General features: G+C 38.6%; 1 protein-coding gene across 1 annotated transcript in view; it reads left to right on the top strand.

The window, feature by feature from the left end:
* Nucleotides 1–23,589, top strand: part of DDX10 (DEAD-box helicase 10) — a 281,000-nt gene that overhangs the window by 21,510 nt on the left and 235,901 nt on the right. Inside the window, exons 8-9 of the mRNA XM_061144350.1 lie at nt 2,190–2,352; nt 8,242–8,326. Of these exons, the coding sequence (XP_061000333.1) occupies nt 2,190–2,352; nt 8,242–8,326 (248 nt within the window). The remainder of the gene's footprint in view (nt 1–2,189; nt 2,353–8,241; nt 8,327–23,589) is intronic.

Consider the following 23,589-nt stretch of genomic DNA (forward strand, 5'->3'; position numbering starts at 1 on the left):
AAATAATTTTAAGGGTTAATGTTTAAAGTTTTTACTCTGTAATACTCTGCTTTTCCTCTTCACAGTGGAAAAAGTATACTCTGCCCATTTTTGATCTATATTCTTTCTATATCTCTTCAGTTCTGTGACTTTAAATGTTGTCTGTATTCTAACAATTGCCAAATCCACATCTTAAGCCTTGACTTTTTTCCTGAGCCCCTGACTTGTATATCCATTTGACTTCTAGATATTTCCATTTGGGTAAGCAATGTAAGATTTCCTATTTCTGAGATCTGCTCCCTCCAACTCTTCCCCATCTCATTAAATGATCAAATCATAAATTCTTGCCTGTCTTTAACTCACATTCAATCTGTTGACAGTTGTTAGTTTTACCACCTCTCACCATCCCTCTTGCTACCATGTAGTTTAAACCATGCTTAACTTTTTCTTAGACTCTTGGTTGATCTTCCGTTTCTGTAGTTCTTCCATTTCCATGTGTGCTTTTCTGAGAGGGTTGCCTAAGAGTGTATCTGCGGTCTGGTCTGTTGGTTCTTTCTCATCTCTGCTTTCACAGTAGCCTTCTAAAAAATTTCACAGAAGGAAAGGAGGAGTCCCTCTATGCCTAGTCTTACTAGTGCGTTGTCTCGGGATCATAGACTCTTCCTAGCACCAGAGTATTATATGAGAAAATGAATGATGCTGGGGTAGCAAGTCAATTTTGTAATTAGGTGGTTTCCCATTCTTTCAACAAAATTTGAAGGAAGACTTAATGCAGTTACTAGCTGATAGATGTGGAGAAGGAAATGGCAACCCACTCCAGTATTCTTGCCTGGAGAATCCTGTGAACGGAGGAGCCTGGTGGGCTGCTGTCTATGGGGTCGCACAGAGTCAGACATGAGTGAAGCGACTTAGCAGCAGCAGCAGCTGATAGATGAAATTATTTGTAATATACCATCATGACATATTTTATAGGAACTAAAAAAGTTAAGGTTCTTTCTAGTCCATTTTCTGTATTTTCATGAAAAAGATTTTCTTAATACCTATATTAGAGAAATGGAATAAAATGATGCTGGACTCTGCCTCAGTTTAGCAATCACTAGTATTCATTTGTAAGTATGTAAACTAAAGAAAAATAAAACTAAAGCAACAGCTTCATCTAGTCTCATATATTGAGAGAGATAATAGAATTTAATTTTTTAAATCAAATTCTAGCATCTCTTTTTTTTGGCCAGTTCTAGGCAATAGCAACCCACTCCAGTACTCTTGCCTGGAAAATCCCATGGACGGAGGAGCCTGGTGGGCTGCAGTCCATGGGGTCACTAAGAGTTGGATACGACTAAGCGACTCCACTTTGACTTTTCACTTTCATGCATTGGAGAAGGAAATGGCAACCCACTCCAGTGTTCTTGCCTGGAGAATCCCAGGGACGGCGGAGCCTGGTGGGCTGCCGTCTGTGGGGCCGCACAGAGTCGGACATGACTGAAGCGACTTAGCAGCAGCAGCAGCATACTAATAATTGTAATAGTAACTGAGTCTGAGAACTTTTAATGCAGCTTTACGGCTATAGAAAATTAAAACATATATATAGTTTTGTTGTTGAAAATAATGAATTGTGATAAAGTGATCAATACACTTTGCATAAAACAAGATAAAATTCTGTGAGGTCATGAAATAGAAATATGAGTTCAAGGAGGAAAAGAAATGATGTAAAATTTTTCTGTTAAAGAAGAGGTTCTTCACATTTTGTTAGAAACTTTCCTATTTTAACAACTGTTCTAGAGCAATCTTAGGTTTGCAGCAAAATTAAGGGGCCCCGCCCCACACATGTGTAGTCTCCCCTATTATTTTTATATATTTTGAAATAACTGGTGGTGGATATCAAATTGCTGTGCTATTTAGAATCTGTTGGCTACATTTATGAGAGGTAAGTCTTTACTTTAAAATATATTTAAATTTACCAGAAATGACATTCTTTGCAACCACTTAGAAATGTCAGATACTGAACTTAATGATTTTGGGAGGGCATATTTATTTCAAAATTCTTTTAGGAAAAATAATATGAGCAAAAATGTTTGAAGACCACAGCTCCAGACTACATTTCCTTTTCTCTATTCTGTACTTTAATCAATGTGTGCTCCATAATGCATTTTTCTGTTCATCTTGTAAGCTGTTACCCAGAAGTACCAAATCATTTTTCGGTTAACGCCTAGGTTCAGTATCTGTACCGAGTGTTCTGCCGACTGCGCCCTGGTGTCTCCATCCTCGCCCTGCATGGGCGACAGCAGCAGATGAGAAGAATGGAAGTCTATAACGAATTTGTTCGCAAGAGAGCTGCGGTACTCTTTGCTACCGATATTGCAGCCAGGGGGCTGGGTAAGAAAACTACTTTTGAGAAAATTTTCTGTGATCAGGGGCTTATAAAGGGTCTATTTTGGTAATTCAAATAGTTTGACTCAAATAATTGGGCTTTCTTATTTTATAAAAGAAAAATAAGTAAATTGACAACTGAGATGACTAAGGATATGTCAGTAAAAATTTTTGTAGTAGTTTCACTTTTTGTGCTCTTATTGTTTCATGATAGTAATTGCATCACAGAATCATAAGGAGCTTACACAGTCAAAGCGAAGTTAAAAATTAAAAGATATGAGAAAAATTGTTTCTCTGAAAATTGGAAACTTGACAAATACTACTGCAAGAAAAATCAATGAAATCCATCGTTTCTCCAAACATTTTACTTTTTATTTTAAGATCACTACATTTAATGTGTTTAAACTTTCAAAAAGCCACTATAATATTATACAGCTGATGGCTTTGTGGGAGTGGGATGGGATATGGAAATAATTACAGAGGAAAACTAGAGGTAAGAAAAAGGATGAAGAGAAATAAGTGGTAATTTGAATTCTTCTATCAGTCATTGCATTAATTATTATGACAGATTTTAAACATACATGAAGAGATTGAGCATAAAGTACCCTTATTATACACAGCACCCAGTTCGCTTGGTTATCTTTTTCTTGATCTCCCTTAGTGCCTGTGTCCTGTCCCTCCGGGAGTGTTTAAAGTATATTCAGTCATTGTATTAGTCCATTCGAATGTGACTGGCAGGGGTAGTCAAGTATGCATATTTTTAAAGTTCTCTAGGCTGTTTCTCAGCCGCAGTAGCTCATTCTGACTACCCTCTCCTACTCCCTACTCCCTCATTACTGTTTTGCATATGTAGTTTTGAAACATTTTAGTTATGTTTATATCTACGTGTATTATACTCTGATTCCACCTGACCCTCCTGATTTTTGAACCTTAAATAGTTTAGGTCACTGTAAGCAATTAACTATATTGCACATGTAATATGTATTCTATATATATCACAATGAACAGATATAACTATTTTGTTATATTTTCCTTGCAGTTTGTTAAAGAAGCCAACAATTTATTAGATGTAGTTGGAATTCTTTTTGTCCCCTTTCCCAGTTTTTAAATGAAGGCTGTTCACCTCTTGTCTGTGATAGAAATCAGGAGGTCTGTGAACTTAGATGGAGAAAAAATTATATATGTATTTTTACTAACCTTTAACTGAATTTAATATTTTCTTCAGTTATTGATGGAAGCCGTGAATTGTTGTGTTAGTACCTGTAACCTTGTCATCAGTTGAAATCGTGCTGTTGTTCAGTTGCTCAGTTGTGTCTGACTCTTTGTGATCCATAGACTGCAGCACAACTTGCTTCTCTGTCCTTCACCATCTCCTGGAGTTTTCTCAAAATCAGGTCCGTTGAGTCGATGATGTCATCCAAACATCTCATCCTCTGTCGCGCCCTTCTCCTCCTGCCCTCAATCTTTCCCAGCTTCAGGATCTTTTCCAGTGAGTCAGCTCTTCGCATCAGGTGGCCAAAATATTGGGGCTTCAGCTTCAGCATCAGTCCTTCCAATGAGAATTCAGGGTTGATTTCCTTTAGGATTGACTGGATTCAATCCTAGGGTTGAATCAAATACTTTAGGATTTGATCTCTTTGCAGTCCTAGGGACTCTCAAGAGTCCTCTCCAGCACCACAGTCCAAAAGCATAAATTCTTTGGTGCTCAGCCTTCTTTATGGTCCAAATCTCACATCTCCATGATTATTGCAAAAACCATAGCTTTGACTATATTGACCTTTGTTGGCAAAGTGACGTCTCTGCTTTTTAATACACTGTCTAGGTTTGTCATAGCTGTTCTTTCAAGGAGCAAGTGTCTTTTAATTTCATGGTTGCAGTCACCATCTTCAGTGATTTTGGAGCCCAAAAATATAAAGTCTGTCACTGTTTCCATTGTTTCTCCATCTATTTGCCATGAAGTGATGGGACTGGATGCCATGATCTGAGTTTTTTGAATGTTGAATTTTAAGCCAGCTTTTTCACTCTCATCTTTTACCTTCATCAAGAGGCTCTTTAGTTCCTCTTTGCTTTCTGCCGTTAGGGTAGTGTCATCTGCATATCTGAGGTTATTGACATTTCTCCTGGCAATCTTGATTCCAGCTTGTGATTCATCCAGCCTGGCATTTTGCATGATGTACACTGCCTAGAAGTTAAACAGGCAGAGTGACAATATACAGCCTTGATGTATTCCTTTTCCAATTTTGAACCAGTTCCTTGTTCCATGTCTGGTTCTAACTGTTATTTCTTGACCTCCATTAGCTTTGTTTGTAGTAATGCTTCCTAAGGCCTCTTGACTTTACACACCAGGATGTCTGGCTCTAGGTGAGTGACCACACCATCATGGTTATCTGGGTCACTAAGACCTTTTTTGTATAGTTCTGTGTATTCTTGCCACCTCTTCTTAATCTCTTCAACTTCTGTTAGGTCTGTAGCATTTCTGTCCTTTATTGTGCCTGTCTTTGCATGAAATATTACCTTGATATCTCTAGTGAGATCTCTAATCTTTCTCATAGATATTTTCATTTTATATTGTAGTTTCTGTAGATATCTTGCAGTATTGTTTATACTTGATACAATTTTGATATTATGGTGGTCGATACATAAGTAAGTTGTGTTATTTAATATGTCAGTGAATAAGCATATACATTGCTATATAAACAATTCAATAGAATGTTTATTTAGTTATAACTATTTTCTCTTATAATCCTGTATGTTTTACTTTATGCACTTAAAAATACTCTGAAAAGGGGTTCGTAGGTTTTAACTATGGCACAAAAAATGTCAAGAAACTCTTTTTTAATTTAATTTTATTTTCTTAATTATTTATTTTACTTTACAACATTGTATTGGTTTTGCCATACAAAGCTTATATGATTGTATTCATGAGCAATATATAGTATTATCTTAGGTTTTTATGAAGCTTTATAAAGCAATATTGTACATCTCAGTTTATGACTTGCTTTTCAATCTTTCCATGTTGACATGTGAATTTCCAGTGTATTTGTGTCATGTGTCTCATGGTATGGCCAGGAATATGTTTAGAGTATACCAGTGTCTTTTTTAAACTTTATTTTACTCTTAATTTTTCCCAGTTCTATTTCTTAATGAATAATATGGGTAAAAATGAGTTATGAGACATAGTAGTCCCTGCTTTACCCACTCCTCACTCTCCAGAAGCAATTATTTCTCTTAGTATTTAGCTTCATATTTCTAAGTAGTTTTCTTATATTACTGATTGAGTTAAAATTTGTTTAGTTTTGTGTTTTCCATTCTGTTTTCTCAAATGTTCCAGCAGATGTCACCTGTTTAGTTTCCTAACAGTTCAGACATAGCCTGTTTCTTTTTCCCTTGGGACCTTCCCATTGCAGCCTTTTGTCTGCAGCTCTAATCTGAACTGGTTGCTCCATAAGCTTGATGCACATTATATTTTCCTTTCCAGATATCTCTCTTCCTTTTTTTTTGATTTATTAATAATACTGTTATTTTTAAATGAAAACACATCCTTTAATAGCTTCCTAAGTAAGAGTGTATGGGAGGTACATTTTTTTAATTATTACATGTGTTATGATGTCTTATTCTTAAATGACAATTGACTGAAAATTGAAATCTAGTTTGAAACAATTTTCTCTTAAAGCTGCAGATCGTGCTCCATTATCTTAGTAGTCAGTATTATGTTGACAAGACCTTTGCCATTCTGATTTTGTTTTTTGTAGCCTCTTTTTCTTATTCTGGCTTTTCTTAGGGTTTTCTTTTTATCTACAGAGTCCTGAAATTTTATGATAATGTACTTTATTGTGAGGTCCCATTTGGTGTATGGACATTCAGTATGTTTTTTCAATCTAGACCAGCACTGTTCAATAGAATTTTCTATGATCATTGAGTTGTTCTATGTTTGCACTAATACTGTAGATACTAGCTAAACATGACAGTTGTCCACTTGAAATGTGTCCAGTGCAATGAGGAAAGAATTATTTTATTAAATTTTAATTTAAATTTGACTAACGTTTCTCTATTGAGCAGCACATGATGGAGACTCATGTCTTTCCTTTGCAAGAAATATGCTTCTGAATTCCTCTTTGGTGATTTGGTTAAATAAACTTTCAGTATTTATTTTCACTATGGAATTATTGCTTACTAATGGGGAATTTGTTTTCTTCGATTGTTTCCTTTCTCATATCTTTTTTATAGTATGTTTCCCCTCCCCCCTCTTATTTAATCTTTCTGGAAGAATATTTGACCTCTTTGATCAGTTCTCTAGTTTTCCTGTTTCTTCTGTTGCCATCTTATTGTCTCTTTCTTGTTATTTTTAGGAGATTTCTTGATTTTATATTTCAACTTTTCTGATTAAAATTTTAGTTAAGTACCGAGTGTTTCTTTTTTATAGCCTCTTATTCTTATCTGATGGACGCAGTGTTTTATTTCTCTGAAAGTAGTAGGTTAAAGTTCTCTTCACATTGTTTCTGTTTCTGCCGAGTTTCATTTTTACCCCTCTGTCAGTCTTTTCACTTTTTGAGACTTTTCCCAATTGTCCTCAGTTGGCTGTTTTATTATATTTACCAGTGAAACATCAGAAAAGATTATTTGCAGTGATTAGTATGTGGATGATGGTTGTTGACTAATGGCCTTCATTGCGGGGGGATTTTGGATGGAGTCGATCATCTTGTGGAGGACTCAAGACATCAAACTCTATTCAGTATTTTTTGAACATTGAATCTCTCCAGATAAGAATATGTCACTTTCATGAGTCGAGGATTAAGCTTGCTACTGGCTCTGTAGAAACCTGGCAAGGAAGTAGATGTAGAGGGCTCCCACTCAGGCTTACACTCAGTACCCCTGTTTTCAAGGGCTCTGGTGCCTCTTGCTTCCACTCTCTCTGGTGTCTTGGTTTGAAGCCTTTCTCCAGAATAAGACAAGCTTTTCTGCCGGAGACCCAGTGTGTAGGACCAGGAGAGGGGACCTGCGGGTCTGAGTGTTGCTTTCCACCTGTCTTCCTATTTATAGCCCTGAAACATGCCCTTGCCTTCTGAGGTACTTGGTACTTCAAGACCCAAGAGGAGAGTTGTTTTAAATATCTTTTCTCTTGTTTCCATTGGGTTTTGCCCATTCAAATAGATTCACTCCTTTTGAATAGCTTATATAGCTTTAGTGATAGTTTGATAGTTTTTATACTTTCAGGTACCCATAGGTACCATTATCATCACAAGTCAGTCTTTCTTTTTTTACTTTTTCCTCCCTCCCTCCCTCCCTTATTCCTTCCTTTCCTCTTGCCTCCCTCAGCTTTTTTGTTTGTGATAGACATTGTTCTGAAATCCTTACAGCAGAATCCATAAATGACTAAAGGTAATTCTCTTAAATTGTTGAGACCAGGATCTCTGGAAATAAATGGAAACTTTTGCAACCAGAAATACATATGAAATAATTACTGCTAGGAAGTGGGTAGAGGGATTTAAAAAGACATCTTTAGGAGATGGAAATAGCAGGAAAAGTAAATTTTCATTGAAATTTATAAATCAGTTTCATAGTTCACTGGGAGCTCATGGAGAAGTTCTTTTAGGTTATTAACTATCCGAGTATTTAATTATTTTGTGTGACACAAAGCAATCTGTCTCCTCTGTCAGATAGAAAATAATCTTCACATTCAAACACTGTCATTAATTTTAGTTCAGTTGATCAAAAAAGAGAAGTGTTTATTATCTCTTGGTTCATGCAATTAATTTTGTTTTTAATAGTGTTCACAGATGATATCTATCAGTTTGATGTGATGGGAAGCCCTGGCAAGCATTATTATAAAATAAAAATAGTACAGCAGGGCAGATCTTGGAACTGCTTTTTCAACTTGATGTTCCTCCTCTACAGATTTCCCGGCTGTAAATTGGGTTCTTCAGTTTGATTGCCCAGAAGATGCCAACACATATATTCACAGAGCGGGTAGAACTGCCAGGTAGGTGTCCTGGCCTGTGTCTTTGCTTTTGGTTTCACCTAAGTAAAAAAACGTGCTTTCTTAATGGTATACAAATAAGGAAGGGAGGAATTCAGGTGAGTGCTGGTCTGACAGTTTTGTGATGTAGGCTGCTAGCATGCAGACAGCTCTTACATGTCTCTCGGCTGTGACTTGATGATGAGGGCTGAGAAAAATCCATGAAAACTTGTTGTAGTGTTTTGTTTTAACTTTCTTCCCTTACTAAGCTTTTCATTAGAATTACTCACTGAGCATCATCTCTTTGATAAGACTGTTTGGTCTTCGTTTTCAGATGACAAAACTTGAGTGTTTTGAGCAGTTAAACATTTTGTTTGAAAATCTGTAGAGCCAGAATTTGAACCCAGGCAGTCTGACTCCTGTAGTCTAGATCTGTGCTCTTACCTTCTCTGGTACAGGTTCTGATAAGCAAGAAGGTGGTTTTGAATAATAGGTTGCTCTTTTCCTTTTTTTGTGTGGGAATTACAGGCATTGCTGGGGACCACTCCCAAATATGCTCTTTTCACCACCCCCACATACCCCCTCACCCAATAAATTACCCTGTGTTGACTCACAAATGTGGGGGAACTCTCTGGAAAAGAATATAGCAAAGTCAGTTATTTGGGGATTAAAGGCATAGAAAGGTATGTGAATAAATCAAAAGGATAGCATGTTATGTCATTACTGTTGAGGTTTCAGTGAAGTTGGGAGATGTGTGCTACAGGTACTATTTGGTGGTATGGTGGTTTAGTTGCTAAGTCATGTCCAACTCTTGCGACCCCAGAGATTGTACCCCACCAGGCTCTTCTATCCATGGGATTTCCCAGGCAAGAGTACTGGAGTGGGTTGCCATTTCCTTCTCCAGGGGTTCTTCCCAACTGAGGGATCGAACCTGGGTCTCTTGCATTGCAGGCAAGTGTCCTGCATTGCAAGTGGTCTTCTGCATTGCAGGTGGTCTCTTTACTATTTGGTAGTACTTAGAGTTCTTCTTTTACCTCAGTAATTTCATATCCAGAAATTGATCTTAAGAAAATGGTTTCTATAAAGATGTTCATCTTACTGACATTTGTAATAAGAATTGGGAATAACCAATTAAATGTTAGACCCAAGATCACTAAATATATGACAGAAACGTAACTAGAACTCAGATTCTTTTGACCCCAGATTTCATTCTTTTTTTACTAAGTAACCATGCATGAAAGACCAGCCATGTGTGAGGTACTGGATTAGGCCTGGTGTGAGCTTCTGCACAAAAATAAGGTATAGTGTGCATTCCATTAAAGAAGTTTGTTACCTTAAAACAAACCTTAAAACAGTCTATAGTAGAGGCATATACAGTATTAGAGGTATTGACAGAAGTTTTGTGGAGCTCCAGAGGAAGTAGAGAAGGAAAACTTCACTGAGGAGAAACAGTTGGGTTCAGTCTTGATTGGCAGAGTTCTTGGGAGGCAACTTGCTACAAGGTATTTCTTTCTCTATTAACTACAGGTATCTCTGTATTTTAACTCAGATTCAAATACCATTTACTCTTGATAATTTTTTTGAAGGTGGGACTACTAGAAAATTCAAGAATTCTACATGTCCATATTCTAAAATGTGATTCTTCCCCTATGCATCCCCAAGCACTGAGCCCCTAGTCTCTAATTAAATATTGTTCCCTAAACTTAACAAATGGTCTGTGTGTTGTGCAGTATTGCAGCCCCTTGCAATCTGTGACTTTTTAAATTTAAATTAGTAAAATTAAAGTAAAAATTCAGTTTCTCATTCACACTAGTTACATTTAAACTGCTTATAGCCACATGTGGTTAGTACCATATTGAATAGAGCAGGTATAGAACCTTTTTATCATTATGGAAAGTTCTATCAAATATTACTAGTATATGTTTAAGTTACATTTTGTTTAAAATTGTTGAACCAAAGAACCATAGGTTCATATAATAAAACCATAAAATAGACATTAGAACTGAGAGTAATCTGGATTCACTCACTCATTTATTCTATATGGATTTAACAGATACCTATTAAGTGCCAGGCATTGTACCTAGTAGGCAATATAATGAGCAAAACAGACACGATTCTGACATCTTTCATCTTGAAACCTAGAGGGAACAGTAAAATATGTAATGTGATTGATTATTTGCTTCTGTCTCTAATGTTGAGGTCATGAGAGCAAATGACAACTCTCTTGGGTTTAAATGTACAAAGAGAAGTAGACATTTTTGTCTCCTGAGAGGTTATAATCTTTCTGAGTCACTAATGAAAGTTTTCTTTCAGGGAATTTTGTAGGATTTTGAGGTGTGAGCTTATTGACAAGCATTTTTACCTCATTTAGATTCAAATATGAGATTCTTTAAATGTGATTACATTTTGTTTTTTAAAAATTTGGAAACAACCTAAATAGTAATCACAATAAGGTTGTGATTAGTTATGATTAACCACAAATTGGTTATTATTAACTATCTCTTTCGTTTTGCATTTTCTTTCATCAGAAATGCCTGAATATTTATAATATGGATGTCAGTGAGACATTATTACTTAATGATGGAAGAGACATCAACTATTGGTTTAAATGGACCAGTTATTTCTGATTTTTAAAACACTAACTTCAGTTTAATGAGTTCCCAGGGATGTCAGGATCCTTAAGACCCAAGATTTAAATCTTCATCTAATAAAGTCCATCATTTGCCAGCAGGCTTGCTCTTCTACCTGTACTGTACCCATTTCAACCAATGGACTCAAGTTTGAAAGTGTCCTCTATCCTTTGCTTATCTAGGAAGTCTCTCTGGAGTTAGTTCTCTTAAAATTTTCTTTGTATCCACTATTGGCATCCCACTCCAGTATTCTTGCCTGGAGAACCCCTTGGGCAGAGGAGCCTGGGCAGGCTGCAGTCCAAAGGGTTGCAGAGTCAGACATGAGTGAGTGACTGAGCATACACGCATTCGCCATTTTTGGCTGATTTTAAAGGGAAACATTTTTTTCTTTGTGTTTGGTGAGTTTTGTTTTTGTTTCAGCTCAAGTGGAAGTTTTTCCTGTTCTATACCTTAACAAGATGTAGAGTTCCTCCTTTCTATTTTCTAATTTTCATGAACTGTTTTTTTTTTTTAATTAATTTATTTTAATTGGAGGCTAATTACTTTACAGTATTGTGGTGGTTTTTGCCATACATCGACACAAATCAGCCATGGGTGTACATGTAACCCACCATCCTGAACCCCGCTCCCACCTTCCTTCCCACCCCACCCCTCTGGGTTGTTCCAGAGCACCACCTTTGGGTGCCCTGCTTCATGCATCAAATTTGCACTGGTCATCAGTTTTATATATGGTAATAAATATGTTTCAATGCTGTTCTCTCACCCTCGCCTTCTCCCACATAGTCCAAAAGTCCGTTCTTTACATCTGTGTCTCTTTTACTGTCTTGCATATAGGGTTGTCGTTACCATCTTTATAAATTTCATATATATGCATTAATATACTGTATTGGTGTTTCTCTTTCTGTCTTACTTCACTCTGTATAATGGGCTCCAGTTTCATCCACCTCATTAGAACTGACTCAAATGTGTTCTTTTTTATAGCTGAGTAATATTCCATTGTGTATATGTACCACAGCTTCCCTATCCATTCATCTGCTGCAGGACATCTAGGTGGCTTCCATGTCCTAGCTATTGTATAATTTTCATGAGCTGTTTTAATGTTTAGACATTTTTCAGTTGATTCTAATTTACCCTGTGGGCTGAAGGAAAGGAGAGAATAATATAATAGTGGAAGATAAAACTGTTTAACAATAGGATTGTACTAGAGGATTCAAAATTAGAGAAATCATTAGCAGTGGCTGATGGAATTAATATTTCACTACTGTTTAATTCACCTCAGTGAGTATGTAGCATGTATGAATTTGTACATGTACCCGAGCACACATTTGCGTTTTGTGGCCCTGTGGGCCTCTGGATAGGTGAGGTTGGTGGATATCATCTCTCATTGCTGTATTGGACAAGGCCAGACAGACTTTTTAGATGTGCCAATTGTGTGGGCATGAATAGAGTAAACTGATTACTTTGTAGACTGCATTTAGCAGTGTTTTAAAATTATCCATTCTGGAGAGGAAAGGGAAAGTGATTGGGTATGAGGTTTGGTGGGGAAGGTAATGAAAATGTTCTAAAATAAATTGTGGTGATAGTTGTACACTTGTGACTATATTAAAGCCACAGAGTTGTACAGTTTAACTAGGTGAGTTTTAAGGTACATAAATTATATCTCAATAAAGTTTTTAGTGGGATGAAAAAAAATTATCCATCCTGTATGAAGATTATTGGCTATCTCAGTATATCAGAAAAAGATCCAACAAGGGGAAATATTTCAGCGTGCATGGTTCCTGGAGAGTTGTTAAAAGTCTTACATAGTTGAACATGCCATGGTGAGCATTAAATTGGTTTTAACTGTGGAGATGAAGATCCACTGTAGTGTTCTTGCCGGAGAATCCCAGCGGCGGGGGAGCCTGGTGGGCTGATGTCTGTGGGGTCACACAGAGTCGGACACGACTGAAGTGATTTAGCAGCAGTGGAGATGAAGAGGTGGTACAACATCACAGTGATTGTGTTTGGAGAGAGAATATCAATTTGAAAAATTATTGTAATGCAGTTTCTGTATGGTCTTTAATTTTGAACGTACAAGCCTGTTTGACCCTTTGTAACCAATTAAAAATATTTTCAGTTGATTATTTTAGATGTATAGTTAGTGGAAAAAGTTTAGCATATATAATACTTATCTTCCCTTAGGCAGTCTAATAAAAAAAAATAACCAAACTGCAAAAAGTTAAAAGTTGTTGTTAATGGACTTAGAGATAATTAGAAAGTTTCATGGGCCATCAGACTGGATAATTGAATTGAATAAAGGCTAAATTAAAATATAAAACTAATTAAAATCCTGTGTATATGCTGTAATTAAAGCTAGGTTGCCATATAGTGCTTGCTTTTGAAAGTGAACTATGATATATGAAAACAGGTAAATAAATTCACTGTGGCAAAATAGCTACAGTTTGGGGGACTCCTTTTTTCCCTTTTTATATTTTAGCTAAAAATAAATGGTGATTTGGGTACTTGCTGCCTTAAGTGCTTTTTCTGTTTTAATTTATTCACCTATTTAAAATTCTTTTGATCTTTTAGCAATCTAGAGAGATTTCTATTTTTCTTAACTGTCCACACCCCTTTTAACAAAATGATTTCATTTAGAGGCAAGAGAGGCAAGGAAATGAATCCAGTTTTACAAAGCTCTGTCCTGTGATACATTCTACTGCTTAAAAGCAAATGTCTTTAGGGCTTATAGGTTTTGGTACACATAAAACAAAGCTCTTCTATTTCTTATAAAAATGCTCAGTTGAAAATAAAAAGATTTGGGAATGAAAGTCCTTACACATCAGAAACTCCTAATTTTTAAAATGCTTTTTGGGAAGTAGGGGTCTATGGGTGGAAGATGGGAATTTATATATATGTAACTGTGTATATATAAACAGTTTAGAATTTTTAGGTAAAAGATACTGTTTGATTTTTCAGAGTAGTGGTAAAATTCTAGCAATATTTCAACTGAGCCTTACTTGCCTGGCTGTGTCTAGTGAATCTCAGATTTTATTTGTGGGAAAGTTAGGTAGCAAAATGTGGATCCAGTAGGGGGCAGCAGAGGCTAGCTCTTTGCATTGCATACTCAGCCACAGCAAGTACGAAGATGGCAAGCAGTTAAAGTTTCTGATGTGATAACTGGTGAAGAGTTCATGGTTTATTTGTGGAAAATACTAGTACTTTATGGAATAGATAATTAGAATTTTTTAAACAGTGTTTTTAATTGGTTTATAAATTGAAATAATAAAAGTGAAAAGACAATTTCCATGAGCATTAATTTATTGATGTATACTGTGTTTATCTTAGGAATAATCTTGGCTAGTGAAAATTCGTACTGCTTTGATTCCTCCCTTGGCTGAAGATCCTAACTTTAGACCACTCCTCCTAGAGACTGGTGCTTCCTCAAATGGCCTTCTGCCTTTTTTGTTGTTATCTACAATTTAAAACTTTAAAAAAGGGCAAGACTGATCCTTTATTTTGCATCAAAAAGCATTGAGCTGGGTTAGGCTGTGACCACTGTAGCTATAGAGGTAGATAAGGGGGCTGATATTTCTTGTTGTTGTTGTTTACTCAATCACTCCAACTCTTTGTGACACCATGAACTGCAGCATGCCAGGCTTCACTGTCCTTCACCATCTCGCAGAGCTTGCTCAAACTTATGTCCATTGAGTCAGTGATGCCATCCAATCATGTCATACTTTGTCGTCTCCCCTGCTCAATCTTTCCTAGCATCAGGATCTTTTCCAGTGAGTCAGTTCTTTGCATCAGGTGGCCAAAATATTGGAGCCTCAGTTTCAGCATCTGTCCTTCTAATGTTTATTAGATGTCCTTAGATGTCTGAATATTTATTCAGAATTGATTTCCTTTAGGATTGACTAGTTTGATCTCCTTGCAGTCCAAGGGACTCTCAAGAGTTTTCTCCAACATCGCAGTTCAAAAGCATCAATTCTTTGGTGCTCAGCTTTCTTTATGGTCCAACTGTCACATCCATACATGACTACTGGGAAAAGCATAGCTTTGACCAGACAGACCTTTGTTGGCAAAGTGATGACTCTGCTTTTTAAAATGCTGTCTAGGTTGGTCATAGCTTTTCTCCCAAGGAGCAAGCATCTTTTAATTTCATGGCTGCAGCCACCATCTGCAGTGATATTGAAGTCCAAGAAAATAAGGTCTAGTCACTGTTTCCATTGTTTCCCCATCTATTTCCCATGATGTGATGGGACTGGATGCCATGATCTTCGTTTTTTGAATGTTGAGTTTTAAGCCAACTTTTTCACTCTCTTTCATCTTCATCAAGAGGCTCTTTAGTTCCTCTTTGTTTTCTGCCATAAGGATGGTGTCATCTGCATATCTGAGGTTATTGATATTTCTCCCGGCAATCTTGATTCCAGCTTGCGCTTCATCCAGCCAAGCATTTTGCATGATGACTCTGCATAAAGTTAAATAAGCAGGGTGACAGTGTATAGCCTTGATGTATTCCTTTCCCAATTTTGAACCAGTCTATTGTTCCACATCCAGTTCTAACTTTTGCTTCTTGACCTGCATACAGGTTTCTCAGGAGGCAGGTTAGGTGGATTGGTATTCCCATCTCTTTCAGAATTTTCCACAGTTTGTTGTGATCCACACAGTCAAAGGCTTTAGTGTAGTTAGTGAAGCAGAAGTAGATGTTTTTCTGGAATTCTCTTGCTGTTTCAGTGATCCAACAGATGTTGGCAATTTCATCTCTGGTTCCTCTGCCTTTTCTAAAACCAGCTTGTACATCTGGAAGTTCTTAGTTCATGTACTGTTGAAACCTGGCTTGGAGAATTTTGAGCATGACCTTGCTAGCATGTGAAATGAGTGCAGTTGTTCAGTAGTTTGAACATTCTTTGTCATTGTCTTTCTTTGGGATTGAATGAAAACTGATCTTTTCCAGTTCTGTGACCACTGCTGAGTTTTCCATATTTGCTGGCATATTGAGCAGAGCACTTTAATGGCATCATCTTTTAGGATTTGAAATAGCCTAGGTGGAATTCTGTCACCTCTACTAGCTTTGTTCCTTGTGATGCTTCCCAAGGCCCACTTGTCTTCACATTCCAAGGTGCCTGGCTCTAGGTGAGTGATCACGCCATTGTGGTTATCTGGGTTGTGAAGGTCATTTTTGTCAGGTTCTTCTGTGTGTATTTGTCACCTCTTCTCAGTATCTTCTGCTTCTGTTAGGTCCCTACCATTTCTGTCCTATATTATGCCCATCTTTTCATGAAATGTTCCCATGGTATCTCTAATGTTCTTGAAGAGATCTCTAGTCTTTCCCATTTTATTGTTTTCCTCTATTTCTCTGCATTGCTCACTTAGAAAGGCTTTCTTATCTCACCTTGCTATTTATTGGATATTTCTTAGGAGTCTTTTATTTCCTAGCACTTCCTCCTTGTTTTTCTGCTGTCTGTTCTCAACACAGCAGACAGAGTGATCCTTTAAGACACAAGTAAGTTGTATTTAGGGAAAGGGTATTGGTGGCAAAGTAGAGGGTGAACATACACGCAAAAAGCAAAAAAACAAGTCAGGTCTTTTCATTCCTTTCATGGCTTCCTTGTTCACTCAGAGCGAAGTTTAATGGGTCTATACTACTGAACCCTTCTCCAATCTTGATTCCTATTAGCCTCCTCTTGTTCCCTTGCTCTTCACTGGTCTTGCTGTTTAGAAACCAGGCATGTTTTTGCCTCAGAACTTTAATATTTCTATTTCTTCCACAGTAATGCTTTTTCCTCAAGTATCCACATGGCTGTCTTTCTTTATACTGCCCCAAACACTCCTCTTTACCATGCTCTATATTTTCTTTTTTCCATAACACTTTACACCTTCAAATTAACCTTAGAGCGTTAATTGATTATATTTACTGTTTTTTCTCTTTCTCTTTACTAGAATGTAAGCTCCACAAAGGCAAAAGAGCTTTTCTACTTAATTGTTATTCTCAGAGAGCTTAGAACAAGGCCTGGAATGGAGTAGGCACTTGAGATAACACAATTAGTTCCTCAAATCAGACTCATGAGCCAGAGATGGCATATTAATTATGTATTGTGGTGTAATGAACTACCCCACAACATAGTGACTTGAAGCAAGAGCCGTATATTATCCCATGGTTTCTGTAGTTTAGGAATACAGGTGTGGCTCATCTGGGCCCTTTGGCTCTTGGTCTGTCATAAGGCTGCAGTCAAGGTGTAACAGGTGCCTTGAGGCTCAGCTGGTGGTCGATCTGTTTCCAAGCTCATGTGCTTGTTAACAGGATTCATTCTCTCGATGGCTGTTGGTCAGAGGTGTCTTCCAGTTCCTTTCCATGTGGCCCTCCTCTTCGGATGGCGTCTCGCATTGTGGCAGCTGGCCTCATCAGCCAGAGCACATGAGAGGGGAAGAAGGAGTAAGGTGGAAACAGCAGTGTCTTTTATGGCCCAGACTCAGAAGTCACACTCCATCTGTCTTTAATTATTGAATACAACACATTAGTTTAGGCATACAACATAACAATTCAGTATTGGTATATTTTGCAAAATAAATTTCTTTTCTTGTAAAGAAAACTTCTAGTGTCTACTCTCTTGCTGTTATTCGATCCCTAAGTCGTGTGCGATTCCTTGTGACCTCACGAACCGCAGCACGCCCGCTCCCTCATCCTTCACTCTCTCCCGAGTTTGCTCAGACTTATTATGTCCATTGAGTTGGTGATAGTGCCCAACCATCTGTTGCCCCCGTCTCCTCCTGCCCTTAATCTTTCCCAGCATCAGGGTCTTTTCCAATGAGTCAGCTCTTTGCATCAGGTGGCCAAATATTGGAGCATCAGCTTCAGCAGCAGTCCTTCCAGTGAATATTCAGGGTTGATTTCTTGTAGGACTGACTTGTTTGATCTCCTTGCTGTCCAAGGGACTTACAGGAGTCTTCTCCAGCACTATGATTTGAAAGCATCAATTCTTTGGTGCTTAGCCTTCTTTATGGTCAAACTCTCAAATCCATCCATACATGGTGGTGTGGTGATTTAGTTGCTAAGTCGTGTCTGACTCTTGCGATCCCATGAACTGTAGCCTGCCAGGCTCCTCTGTCTGTGGGATTCTCCAGGCAAGAATGCTGGAGTGGGTTGCTGTTTCCTTCTCCAGAGGATCTTCCCGACCCAGGAAAAACCATAGCTTTGACCATATAGACCTTTGTTGGCAAAGTGATGTCTCTGTCTTTTAATACACTGTCTAGGTTTGTTAATAGCTTTTCTTCCAAGGAGCAAGTGTCTTTTAATTTCATGGCTGCAGTCACCTTCTGCAGTGATACTGGAGCTAAGAAAATAAAGTCTGTCACTGTTTCCATTGTTTCCCCATCTGTTTGCCATGAAGTGATGGGACCGGATGCCATGATCATAGTTGTTTTTAATGTTGAGTTTGAAGCCAGCTTTTTCACTTTCCTCTTTCACCCTTATCAAAAGGCTCTTTAGTTCCTCTTCACTTTCTGCTATTAGAGTGGTATCATCTGCATATCTGAGGTTGTTGATATTTCTACTGGCAGTCTTGATGCCAGCTTGTGAGTCATCCAGCCCACCATTTTGCATGATGTTCTCTGCATAGAAATTAAATAAACAGGGTGACAGTATACATCCTTGCTGTACTACTTTCCCAATTTTGAACCAGTTCCTTGTTCCATATCCAGTTCTGACTTTTGCTTTTTGACCTGCATACAAGTTTCTCAGGATAGGTCAGGTGGTCTGGTGTTCTCATCTCTTTAAGAATTTTCCACAGTTTATTATGGTCCACACAGTCAAAGGCTTTAGCATAGTCAATGAGGCAGAAATAAATGTTTTTCTGGAATTCTCTTGTTTTATCTATGATCCAGCAGATGTTGGCAGTTTCATCTCCGGCTCCTCAGCCTTTTCTACACTCAGTTTGTATATCTGGAAGTTCTCAGCTGACAGACTGATGAAGCCCAGCTTGAAGGATTTTGAGCAGGACCTTGCTAGCATGTGAAATAAGCACACTTGTGTGGTAGTTTGAACATTCTTTGGCATTGCCTTTCTTTGGGATTGGAATAATAACTGACCTTTTCCAGTCCTTTGGCCATTGCTGCATTTTCCAAATTTGCCGGCATATTAAGTGCAGCACTTTGACGGCATCATCTTTTAGAATTTGAAATAGCTCAACTGGAATTCCATCACCTCTGCTAGCTTTGTTCATAGTAATGCTTCCTAAGACCCACTTGACTTTACACTCCAGAATGTCTGGCTCTAGGTGAGTGACCACACCATCGTGGTTATCTGGGTCACTAAGACCATTTTTGTATAGTTCTGTGTATCCTTGCCAGCTCTTCTGCTTCTATTAGGGCTTTGCTGTTTCTCTCCTTTATTGTGCTCATCTTTACGTGAAATGTTCCCTTGGTATCTCCAGTTTTCTTGAAGAGATCTCTAGTCTTTCCCATTTATTGTTTTTCTCTATTTCTTTGCATTGTTCACTTAAGAAGGCTTCTTATCTCTCCTTGCCATTCTCTGGAACTCTGCATTCAGTTGGGTATATCTTTCCTTTTCTCCTTAGCCTTTCACTTCTCTTCTTTCCTCAGCTATCTGGAAGGCCTCCTCAGCCAACCGCTTTGCCTTCTCGCATTTCTTGTTTTGGGGCATGGTTTTAGTCACTGACTCCTATACAGTGTTGAGATCCTCCATCTATAGTTCTTCACGCATTCTGTCTACCAGATCTAACTTCTTGAATCTATTTGTCACTTCCACTGTATAATCATAAGGTATTTGATTTCAGTCATACCTGAATGGCTTAAGTGGTTTTCCCTACTTTCTTCAGTTTGAGCCTGAATTTTGCTATAAGGAGCTCGTGTTCTGAGCCACAGTCAGGTCCAGGTCTTGCTTTTGCTGACTGTAAAGAGCTTCTCCATCTTTGGCTGCAAAGAGTATAATTGATCTGATTTTTGATCTGATAATTGATCTGACAGTATTGACTGTCTGGTGATGTCCATGTATAGCGTCATCTCTTGTTTTGTTGAAAGAGGGTGTTTGCTATGACCAGCGTGTTTTCTTGGCAAAGCTTTGTTAGCCTTTGCCCTGTTTAATTTTGCAGTCTAAGGCCAAAAGTGAAAGTAAAAAGGGAAGTGAAAGTGAAAATCTCCCAGTTGTGTCTGACTCTTTGCGACCATATGGACTATACGCTCCATGGAATTCTTGAGGCCAGGATACTGGAGTGGGTAGCCATTCCTTTCTCCAAGGGATCTTCCCAACCCAGAGTTCAAACCCAGGCCTCCCACGTTGCAGGCAGACTCTTTACCAGCTGAACCACCAGGGAAGCCCCAGAGTACTGGTGTGCGTAGCCTGTCCCTTCTCCGGCGGATTTTCCTGGCCCAGGAATCGAACCGGGGCCTCCTGCATTGCTGGTGAATTCTTTACCAGCTGGGCTGTCAAGTGATACATGGAGTAACCGGGTAGTTTGGCAATTCTAAAGGCCAGACTTGCCTATTACTCCAGGTATCTCTTGACTTCCTCCTTTTGCATTCCAGTCCCGTATGATGAAAAGGACATCTTTCTTTGGTGTTAGTCCTAGAAGGTCTTATTTGTCTTCATAGAACTGTTCACCTTCAGCTTCTTTGGAATTAGCGGTTGGGGCATAGACTTGGGCTACCCTGACATTGAATGTTTTGCCTGGGAAACAAACTGAGATCATTCTATCATTTGGGGATTGCAGCCAAGTAGAGCATTTCTGACTCTCTTGTTGACTATGAGGGCTATTCCATTTTTTCTTAGGAATTCTTGCCCACAGTAGTAGATATAATGGTTGTCTGAGTTAAATTTGCCTGTTCCTATCCATTTTAGTTCACTGATTCCTAAAATGTTGATGTTTAGTTACCCTTGCCATTATCTGCTTCACCACTTCCAATTTACCTTGGTTTGTGGACCTAACAGTCCAGGTTCCTGTGTAATATTGTTTTTGACAGCATGGACTTTACTTTCACTACCAGACACATCCACGTCTGAGTGCTGTTTCAGCCTTGGCCCAGCTGCTGCATTCTTTTTGGAGTTATTTCCCCACTCTCTACAGTAGTGTATTGGACAGCTACTGACCTGGGGGCTCATCTTCCAGTGTCATGTCTTTTTGCCTTTTCATACTATTCATGGGATTTTTGAGGCAAGAATACTGAAGTAATTTGCCATTCCCTTCTCTAGTGGACCTCGTTTTGTCAGAACTCTCCACCGTGACCCGTCCATCTTGGGTGACCCTGCACTGCATGGCCCATAGCTTCATTGAGTTACTCAAGGTGGTGATCCATGTGATCATTTTGGTTAGCTTTCTGTGATTGTGGTTTTCGTTTTGGAGTCTGTGGGATTATAGTTCTTGCTTCTTCTGTCTGCCCTATGATGGATGAGAATAAGAGTCTTGTGCAGGATTCCTGATGGGAGAGACTGGTTGTGGGGAAAACTAGGTCTTGCTTTGGTGTGCAGCACCATGCTCAGTAAATTTTCAATGCAGTTGTCTGCTTGCTCCCTCCCTGTTGTTTGACCTGAGGCAACCAGTCCTGGAATCTGTAGCTCTATGGTAGGGCTACTGGCTGTCTCCAGAAGGACTTAGGCCGGTATTCACCTCCCTGGGCTTCTGCCAGTCCCCCATCCCCGTGCCAGGCCAGTGCCCACCCACACCTCTGCAGGAGATCCTCAAACACTCCCAGGCGAGTCTGGCTCAGTCTCCTGTGAGGTCACTGCTCTTTTCCCCTGGGTTCTGGTGCACACACGGTTTTGTTTGTGCCCTCCAAGAGTCTCTGTTTCCCCCAGTCCTGTGGAAGTTCTGTAATTATATCCTGCTGTCCTTCAAAGTCAGATTCCCTGAGGATTCCCAGTCCCTTTGCTGGATCCTCAGGTTGGAAAGTGATGTGGTGCCTAGAATCTTTGCAACAGTGTGAGAACTTCTTTGGTATTATTGTTCTCCAGTTTGTGGGGCATCTACCTGGTGGGTATGGGATTTGATTTTAATGTGTTTGTGCCACTCCTGCTGTCTCGTTGCAGCTTCTCCTTTGTGCTTGGACATGGGTATGTTTTTTTGGTGGGTTCCAGCACCCTCCTGTTGATGGTTGTTCCACAGCTAGGTGTGATTTTGGTGTTCTCGTAGGAGATGATGAGCACATGTCCTTCTGCTCTTCCATCTTAACAACTTTCAAATGTAGTGTTCTCCAATGTTTTTGGTAGCAGGAGCTGGTTTTGTGAAAGACAATTTTTCTACAAACCTGGACAGGGAGTAGGGGTGGTTTTGGGATGATTCTAACACATTATTTTTATTGTGCACTTTTTTTCTATTATTATTACGTCAGCTTCACCTCACGTCATCAGGCGTTAGATCCTGGAGGTTGGGGACCCCTACAATGCAGTATTATTAGCTATAGTTGCCTTGTTGTATATTAAATCTACATAACTTATTTTACAACTGGAAGTTTGTTCCCCTTCATACATTTTGTCTACCCCCTACCCCCTGCCTCTGGCAACCAGTAGTCTGTTCTCTGTATCTGTGAGCTTGGTATTTTGTTTGCTTTTAGATTTTACATATAAGTGAGATCATACACTATTTGTCTTTCTTTGGCATATTTCACTTACCATTTTTTGAATCTATTTTTGTTCCAGTTGCTTCTAACTTATTTTCCGTAGTGTAATACCCTCGAGGTCATTGTTGTTGCAGATGCAAAATTTCATTTTTTTTTAATGTTGAGTAATATTCCGTTGTGAGTACACACACACACACACACACACCTTCCCTGGTGGCTCAGATGATAAAGAATCTTGCCTGCAACACAGGAGACCTGGGTTTGATCTCTGAGTTGGGAAGATCCCCTGGAGAAGGGAATGGCTACCCACTCTGGTATTCTTGCCTGGAGAATTCAATGGACATAGGAGCCTGGTGGGCCACAGTCCGTGGGGTTGCAAAGAATCAGACACAGCTGAGCCACTAATACTGACTAGCTGATACACACACACACATGCATCTTCTTTATCTGTGTGTCACTTGGTGGACACTGAGATCGTTTCCATATCTTGGCCATTGTAAATAATGCTGCAGTGAACACGGGGGTGCATGTATCTTTTTGAGTTAGTATTTTTAAAAATTTATTTATTTTTAATTGAAGGATAATTGCTTCAGAATATAGGTTTGATTTCTGCCATACATCAACATGAATTAGACATAGGTGTATAATGTCTCCTTCCTCTTGAATCTTCATCCCACCTCCCACCCTTTCCCACCCCTCTAGATTGTTATATGTACCCCAGTGTTCATTGCAGCACCATTTTCTATAACTAGTAGGACATTGAAGCAACCTAAATGTCCTTTGACAGATGAATGGATAAAGAAGCTGTGGTACATATATACAATGGAATACTACTTAGCCATTAAAAGGAACACATTTGATTCAGTTCTAATGGGGTGGATGAACCTAGAACCTATTATACAGAGTGAAGTAATTCAGAAAGAGGTAAAACAAATACCATGTTTTAGCACATATATATGGAATCTAGAAAGATGGTACTGATGAACTTATTTTCAGGGCAGAAATGGAGATGTGGACATAGAGAACAGATTTTATAAGTTAGTATTTTTGGGTTTTTTTGGATAAATACCCAGAAGTGGAATTGCTGGATCGTATGGTGGTAGTTTTCTG

The sequence above is a fragment of the Dama dama genome, chromosome 1, assembly GCF_033118175.1.
Source record: "Dama dama isolate Ldn47 chromosome 1, ASM3311817v1, whole genome shotgun sequence".
NCBI lineage: Eukaryota > Metazoa > Chordata > Mammalia > Artiodactyla > Cervidae > Dama > Dama dama.